This window comes from Triticum urartu, chromosome 5 (genome assembly GCF_003073215.2).
Source record: "Triticum urartu cultivar G1812 chromosome 5, Tu2.1, whole genome shotgun sequence".
Classification (NCBI taxonomy): Eukaryota; Viridiplantae; Streptophyta; class Magnoliopsida; order Poales; family Poaceae; genus Triticum; species Triticum urartu.
Window position 1 is genome coordinate 490,229,183 of NC_053026.1, and position 8,528 is coordinate 490,237,710.

Sequence of the window (8,528 nt, forward strand, 5' to 3'; positions counted from 1 at the left end):
TATGGGTTGTGCTGGCTTGAAGACCACATACCTCCTCGTGAGCTTGTATTGATAGTGGTAGGTGAAACGCCTCATTCAAAGACGTGATGCCCAAGAAATTTTTAACTGAAAAAATATTATCATGCCAAAGGTCCTTCCAAACAAGAGTCATGGAGCCGCATTGAATTTCCACCCTCGAGATTTCAAGAAAGTTAGGGCAAAGTTTCATGATATCACGCCACCAAAAGAAACCACAAGGATCAGAAACGTGCAATGGAGGTGTAGCATGTGCGGGACCGTGGAGGCTACCGGTGTCTTGATGAATCCAGTGTATGCGGAAAGCCTAATGACTCAATTGTAATATATTTTCCTTTGAGTACATTACGCAAATCTTCTATCACAACTGGCGTATCATGATTTCTGGAAGATTTCATAGCTGTTTATAAATGTACTATATTTATTGTCCAATTTTAGTGTGCTGTTATCTATGAAGAAAACCTGTATTTTTGTACGAAAATTAATGATAGGATCCACGATGAGTTGATGATATCGAAATGGACGGTGGATGATCCACCTGGCCCATACTGTTTCCGCTTGGACGGCCACCGTCACGTTCCTTCGCGCTTGCCTTCCCGTTTTCAGCTTTGGCCACCCACCACCGCACCACACTGCTTCTTGCCCTCTCCATCTACAAAAACCCTCGATCCACCCACGGCCAGCCAGCCATCCAGCCATCCAGCCGCCGCAAAGCCGCACAGAATCCCGAGCCCGAAATCCTAGAGATCCGTCCGGTCGGCGGAGGCAAAGCGTAGGTTCAGGGCGGTATGTCGAGCGGCAGAAGGGGGGCAGGGGAGGAGCTGGCGGAGGAGGAGGTGGTGCCCATGGAGGACGCCGTGAAGATGCTCGTGGAGCACCTTGTCAAGCCCGCTCTGCGGCGCGGGGCGGCCTTCGGCGCCGCCCAGGGCGAGCGCTACGTGACGCCGGACAAGCAACGCGCCGTCGCGCAGCAGGTGAGCAACTCGTGCCGCTAGCTGGTCGATCTATGTTCCTTTGTGTGTGGTCGCCGCGCGGGGTTGGGGTGGTAGGATTACTTGCGGGTTTTTGCGAGGATCGCGTTGGCAGCGGGGGGATGCGCGGAACTGCCCGCCGGGGGGCCTGATTTCCGGTGGATGCTTGGGAATTGTGAAGGTTGTGGTGTGCCGTACCATGTCCTCATCGGTGGCGGGTGCGTGTACCCGCCCGCCGCCCGTGGCAGATAGTAGGGGATCTCTGCGTCCAACCGCGCCGCGGCGAGGGAATTGGCAGTGCAGGGGGCCTCACGCGTTGGCCGACGCCTGTCTTCTCCTGCCTCCCGCCCCCGACGACTCGACTCACTCGTTTTGTTTGGTTTTCTCCCTCTGTTTTCTTCATCTCTTCCATGTGAGCGCGCGATTGGCGCCGTGGCCTCCCTTGGGTTCACCAGACCAGTCGACGGCACACGCGGCGCACCACACCACGCCACGCCCAAGAACTTTCTTCATAGTAGTAAAAATTTCTGGCCGATCTGGCGGGGATGAGAGCGACTGCTTTCGTTCCATTTTATTTCGGCGTCAGGTAGGCGAGGGCGAGCCTGCATTAACGCTCAAACTTCAGTTCAGTTCCACCGTCGCCTCCGGTCCGGTCCGACCCCATCCATCACCATCATCCACCCACCCAACGCTAAACACAAGCAGTGCTGCTTTCCCCTTCACAACACAGGGAGCTGATCAAACCTGCACTGCAGACATGTTCTCCCTGTTCCCGCGCCAGATTGAGATCAAGGGATTGGATCTACCAACAACATTGAGACCCAACCTATCTCCGAGCCGCAACAACATGTCTGAATGTTTGATAGGTTTTCGGGCAAGGTTTACAGTAATGCCGGTTCAGCGCACAAGGGCCACACAGCCTGGTATAATAACTGTACTATAAAATGCTGAGACAAGCAAAATCCTCCTTTGTTATTCATCATTAACACAAGTCACCTCTACACTGCTGCATCAGTATTATCATGGTACTACTGCTACAGACAGGACAAGAATAACATGCAATCTTCCTTCCCTGCCGGCGAGGAAGGAGGAAGCGGCGAGGAGTCATATTTTTTTTTAGAATGGGGCATGGGAGGATTCGAGCGGAGGAGGAAGATGGCGAGATGATGGGCCTTAATGGTGATTTTGTTTTTGAGACAAGGGCCTTAATGGTGATGGTATTTGAGGTTGGTAGTGGGCCTCTTAATTGTGTTAGGTGTACATTATGGAGGCCCGGTCGGGAAAGCCCACTGAGAGCCGCTGCTGTCTGACGGGCGGGCGCACACAGAGTGAAACCCTCTAGGCGACGGAGAGGGAGATGGCGGCGGCGGCGGCGGGGGAGCGGCAGGTGCGGCGTGGTCTCGTATTCGCGGTCAGGTGGCGAGAGCGCGCCGCGTAGGAGGATGGTTGGGAGGCGGAGTGACAGACGGCGTCGTGGCGCATGGCCGCACCACGGGAGCTAAGGCAAGCCGCAATCGTCCCTTAGTTTCTGTATTTCTCTTGTCAGCTGTCACCGTAGTTGTCAATAGAAATTGCCAATCTTGGTTGCTAATCCCGCAGGTTAGCACGGTAAGCCGAAAAACATAGTATCAGCCGTTTTCGCTCTTCTTCCAAAAAAATGATGCATCTTTCCATGGTGTATTCTAGAAAGGACAAAAGTAGGAGGGCTAGCTCTGTAAAATTATTCTCAGATGGTGCCACACCGCGACTGCTCCGTACAAATGTACTACTCAAGCAGAAAGGTTGGGTGTGTGTTAGTTCAGAAGAAATTATTTGGCCATGACCCTAAACAGGAACCTATTTGCCCATCAATTTGACCTTGCAATGTTTTTCAAATTTATCCATGAACTTGAATTGGATTGGATTGTGTGACATAGTAGCTAAGTGGAGGTTTTTGTCTACATAAAGACTGCTATGTTTGATTCAAGTCATTGCCATATCATCCTTACATTTCCCCTCTCAGTTTACCATTGTGATTATATTAGTGTATTTTCCTTGGAATTCATGGCGATGTCCCTCAATGTATCCATGAAATGCTTGTTTTATTTGCATGCACTGTAATATGTTTCTGGGAGTCTATTTCTGCTCAGATATGTTTAAGACAGTGTTCCTCTGTGCATAGGATACAATGCTTATAGCTGTTTAGCTACTAACTCATCACACTGGTGTGTGGTTTCGCAGATTCACACGGCAATCATTTTGTACAACTACTACCACAGGAAGATGTTTCCGCAGCTTGCTTTTGCAGATCCCAAACAGTTTTTTGAGTGTGCTTCTCTTTCTGTTGGAGAAGATCTGCTCGCATACTTGAGTATGGTCCATGAGCATGAGAACAATTCTGGCAAGCATGCGGAGCTATCTATTACTCACAAAGTAGCACTACAGGCATGTGAGATCGCTGGACAACTCGACGCGAGCAAACATTCTCCAGAAATGGCATTGTGGCCAATATCAAAAGTTGCTGTGCTTCTCCTCGACCCGACAAAAAAAAAATGTTTGGTTGATTATAGTGCTAATACGAAGGGTATCTGGTCAATCATAGAGAAGGAATTAGATGGGGCAGCTGGTAATTCACACAGTACCAACCAGCCAGCAGGCCAGGAATCGACAGCTAAAGGGAACGTTGGTGCTTCACATTCACCATTTATGCTTCAGCGACAAGCATATTCAGAGGTGGAGCGTAGAACAGGTCAGATTTTTCATTGCGGCCCTTAATTTATATACCCATATCCGTCATTTTCTTCTTCTTTTTTGAGTTGGTATTGGCAAGGTGTAGCTTCTATCAGATAATAAACTGTCAATTCTGTTAATTTTCATCCTAGAGCATTGAGATAAAGTATGCAACCTTTGTGCCTACAGAGCCATGTTTCTGTAGGTTCCTCACATTGATCAGGTGACTATTAGCATTATGGAATGTGGATCAGAGTTTCTGGTAAATAAGTATTTACATGTGTTACTATGCAAATTGTCCAAAATTTGAACTGCTAATGAAGCAAAAAAATGAGTTTGAGTTGTACAGTTGCTTTACAGCAAACAAGAACAAGTGTGTGGTCCCAGAATGTACGCAAAATTGTACCTCTGCCTTGCTTTTAACTAGTGTAAAACCATTTACTTTCGGGATAAACAAGAACATCAGCAAATATAATTACTTAAGTTGTTTGCCATAATGCCGTCGCTTTGTCTGTCTCCTTTGTTTTGGTATGTACAAACTGGGAGTTATTGAAACTTGATTTAGTTTCATCAGCTAGAAGATTAAAAATAACTTGGGACACTATAATGGGTGATTCACCTGTACTTGTTGTACATGACCTGATAGCTGCCAATTGTTTGCTAGAGAACGCTATTTATTTGGTTCTTTTAATATAATAGTGAAAAATTTGTAATTTATGAACTTGATTTTGTTAATAATATGTTCATTTTCTATTTGAACCAACAATGCATTGTTTGCTGCTCACTATGGTAAACTTACGGTCTTAATAGGTATGAAGGTCTCAAAATTGCATCTTCTCGATGAAACCTTGGCATACTCGTTGAGTAATAAAAAGGCAGCTACCAAGGTATTCATTGTGGAGTATGAGCCAACCATGAAAGGCAGTCTTGAGGAAATTTCTCTAGAAGACTTGATTAGCAGGTTTGCCTTTACCTACTAGTTAGTTGTATGATTTTCGGTTACATCCCTTTTGATCAACCACTAATCAGTTTATTAAATAAGACCATTGTATGGTACATCCTGATGAAAAGTGATACCTTTTTTCAAGGATACTGACATTTTTCGGCTTTCTCTTTCACAGTATGACTGGTCCGCTATTTGTGAATGATCCATTTCCAAAAACGACATCTGTAGTAGAGTACTATCACATTCTTCCGTACAACGAGATTTTGTCTGAACTCCTCCACAGGTAACATAAGATTTGTTGTGATCTTTTTATGCGTGAAAGTAGGACAATAACTTTTTGGGATCATGGTAAATATGACACTTCGCGTGTTTCAGGAAATGGTCTTCTGATTCTTCACTAAACGAGCAACCACGTAGACATGGAAAAGGTTCATTGCACTCCGTAATAGATGAAAATGTGGAAGAGCAAGATGAGAATAGCACATCTAAGCTGCGAAAACGAATTAAAAAAGTGTCAACTCCAAAGCAAAGCAAACAAGCAGTTAGTGCCAGCAAGCACAAGAAAAGCAGCAAAAGAAAATATGAAGCCTCCATGGCTGCAGCTGATGTCTGTGCAGAGGGTCTGAATAGTGAGATCCCCACAATAAAACATGTTATTGAGGTGGAACCTCCAATACCCATGAGTAAGTCAAGAGATACAGAAGCTGCAGCCGCAGCAGCAAGTGGAGAAACTAAAATCCTACAATCGGGTTAGTCACTGTAACTGTATTTAGATTTTACTGATCACATTGTTCCTTATTTGTGTTCTGATATAATCAACTTTAGGTGTTCAAGTGGAGAAGAACAAATCACAGGAGCAATCTAAACGTGACAATATGCCCCAAGATGTCTTTCCTACAGAGGTAAGCTAAATTGCAGATTGGAAGTATTGAAAACTACAATACTAGGATGCATTAGGATCACATGCACCCTTTGGAATGGTTGTAGAAAATAAACTTCAAATATGATACCTGTTAACAACAATAAATTGTATTGTTCCATCCTTGTCTATACAAATGTTATATGATGCATGTTGCTCTTTATTCTATTTGTTTTTGTTCTCATATGCACTCAACTATATGTAGCATAGACTTAGAGCATTTCTCCTTTTCTACCACATGTCGCCACGTGAATGTTTGGAAAAGTGTGACAGCACACACTTCTGTTAGGTATTAGGATGAGGGGAAGCCGGCACAATCCATTCTTATCAAATAAGGGATAATATCCTATTTATTAAGTATAGTGTATTAGTTAAGAAAAAAATATTATTGTTAGGAAAGTACCAATTGGTAGATCCTATTATTAGGAGCCACACCCTAATAAATCCTCCATACTGAGGAGCCACACCCACTGTGCTCAATCAATCAAAAGAAGTATTCACCCTTTTCATAAATAAGTTTCAGATGAGTAGGTGATGAATAGGCCAAGTTTTCGTGTGATCCATTCACTCTGCTTTAACTTGAAGAACTAATTGTTGTATCAGGCACCGCATGTTGATCTAGTGAAGAACCGTGCTTTGGAATGCGAAAATATGGATTTGTCAGGAAAGTCAGGTCGGATAAACCTACCCAAGACTGCTTATTTTTCATATTATTGGTTATTGGTCCTCTAAGTATTTAATCTGTGTTCCAAATTTCATTCAAGGCGGCACCACTGAGTATAACGTTGATGACCAGATAGATGATTCGATGCGATCAATTCAGAAAATACGGGATGAAATTGTATGTTATATGTCTTTTCTCTTATTTCAGGAAAAAATGATGCTTGTTTCCTATAACTTTCTTCTAGTTGAGAATCTGATGTGAACTCTCCTATTCTCTCTTCGTTTCAGCTTCGCAAGGAAAGCATACTTCAAGAACGAAGTGCTCAGTGTGATATGGACATCCAGACACTCTTGAGTGGTATTCCACCCTGGCCACATTTTAAACATGGTTACATTTACAATCACGCTGTAGAAGTTTTTGCGGTCAACACTGTGCGCATGTTTTTCTGGGAGCCATACATTTCCAGAAGTTCTGTGTTAAACTGTGGTGTATCACACTTTCCATTGTGGACAAATCGTCTGCCGCACTTTATGACATACAAATCGTCCGTCGGAACTGTGGCCAATTCTGGCAAGAAGTTTTTTTTTTGGGGGGGGGGGGGGGCGGGGGGGAGGGGGGGGGGGGGGGGGGGGGGGTGGGATTGAAATGTTTTGGCAAGAAGTTGCTTCTATATCAGTTCCGCATTTCTTGTACTCATCATGTTTTAAAACTTATGCAGAAGGAAAGATGACACCTAAAGCTGTATCAATAATAAGCAAATACAAGGAAACTTGCTCAGATATGAAGGAAGTTACCAATTCATCTTGCTCTGGAGATGGTGGCCAACCCATCACTAAGAGGAAGAAATTGAGGGAGGCACTCCTACGACACTGCCAGGTAAGAAACCTCAAGCTGAACTTATGTATTACAATTTTAAATGCCACTTGTACCCTTGACACTTGTCAATGCAGGAGCTTGATGAGATTTGCCGTGGGGCCCATTGGATATCCCCAAGATACACGCTACTACCTTCAGCATCAGATGGTATGTATAAATGTTTACTTTTATCTCTTACTACCTCCGTTCCAAATTACTCGTCGTGGTTTTAGTTCAAATTTGAACTAAAACCACGACGAGTAATTTGGAATTGAAGGAGTAGATCTTCTGGATAGGCAAGTACTAGGTTCTTGGACCATGTAGGCATAACAATTAGGAATATCATATACCACTTACTTTTATTGAATTCAATCCCTATAGGTCCTGGTTCGTTTTGTGCATTGTGATGATAACATACATAGTGTGTTACGCTAACCATGCTTAGAAGAAAAGAGTTTTCAAGGTGTCAGATCAATAGGCAGGGTTTGCTCTTTTGATGTCAAGTAGCAATCCAAATAGGCTGCTTGTTTATTAGCACATGGTATGCTCTGTTCAAGTGTTAGGTTTGTTTAACATTCGATCAATGGTTACCGAAAACATGTGTGCACCCTTGTAGGCTTCATCTTAGATCAGACTGATTAGGTCCCCAGTTAGCAATAACCAAAACTGATGTTTGATTGCCTGCTCCATGTTTTGAGCACTTCTTCACCGGTCCTTTTCCTACCTTTTCAGGGATGTACCACGCCAGTGTACGTTTGAGATGCCTTGATTTTGAGATGAGCATCACTGGTAATCTTCGTCCTACCCCACACGAGGCGAGGTGCTCTGCAGCTGCCAATATGATACTGGAGCTTCACAAGAAGGCGGAGCAAGAACAGTAGGGTACCTGATGCAAAACCACCTTGTTAAACTCCTGAATCTGGGAAACTGCGGGTGGCTGGAACCAGCTGTTTAGCAATTGCAACTTTGAAATATAGACTTCTTGAGAAACCTAATCGTGTTGGTACCTTGTTTAGCTATCTACCTTCCAGAGGTTGACTCCTTGTGTATTTGTTGGTATTATGGCTATTTATTAAGGTTGTGATAAACCCTGGACTGCTATTTCAAAACTCTGTGACGCTTCAGTTGCGCTGTCTGTTTCATCATGTGAGTGAGCATAAATTATCTAGCTATTTCTTGAATTCTTATTGGCTCGTGATGTTTGCAGAGTATTTAGCTGTTGTTGCCGTTCTTCGATCATTAGGTATTGTTGTCAGTAGCATACCAAGAGACTAGCTTAGGTGCTTTTATATTAAACGGCATATGTGAGTAGCGATTCTTTATTCGGTTGGCAAGTTTCTGTAGATGTATTTGTTGATGTGTTTGGTCTCGTTGCCTTGCATCAACTTCAATAAAGATGGTTGTGTGCATCTCTTTGATGCAGAGGCCGGCGGTTTCAACCTCGTTTTA

The 8,528-nt window shown here is 44.1% G+C and overlaps 1 protein-coding gene across 2 annotated transcripts; it reads left to right on the plus strand.

The window, feature by feature from the left end:
- Window positions 1-642: 642 nt before the first annotated feature.
- Window positions 643-8,260, plus strand: LOC125510055. 2 transcript variants are annotated; one of them, XM_048675143.1, is made up of 12 exons: window positions 643-989; window positions 3,207-3,714; window positions 4,506-4,656; window positions 4,817-4,924; window positions 5,017-5,390; window positions 5,467-5,543; window positions 6,164-6,233; window positions 6,325-6,401; window positions 6,512-6,581; window positions 6,943-7,100; window positions 7,175-7,247; window positions 7,812-8,260. In XM_048675143.1, exons 1-12 carry the CDS (start codon window positions 804-806, stop codon window positions 7,958-7,960), a joined length of 2,001 nt encoding a protein of 666 aa, XP_048531100.1. In that variant the 5' UTR covers window positions 643-803; the 3' UTR covers window positions 7,961-8,260. The 2 variants fall into 2 exon arrangements, with proteins under 2 accessions (XP_048531100.1, XP_048531101.1); XM_048675144.1 differs by lacking the exon at window positions 643-989 and adding an exon at window positions 2,268-2,489.
- The last annotated feature ends 268 nt before the right edge of the window (window positions 8,261-8,528 follow it).

What these genes read in the sequence shown, in the direction of transcription:
- LOC125510055 (XM_048675143.1), top strand. Translation starts at nt 804, where the DNA reads ATGTCGAGCGGCAGAAGGGGGGCAGGGGAGGAGCTGGCGGAGGAGGAG. An exon ending in CTAGAAGACTTGATTAGCAG is followed by an intron (nt 4,657 to 4,816) that starts GTTTGCCTTTAC and finishes TCTCTTTCACAG; the next exon opens with TATGACTGGTCCGCTATTTG. An exon ending in TTGTCTGAACTCCTCCACAG is followed by an intron (nt 4,925 to 5,016) that starts GTAACATAAGAT and finishes CGCGTGTTTCAG; the next exon opens with GAAATGGTCTTCTGATTCTT.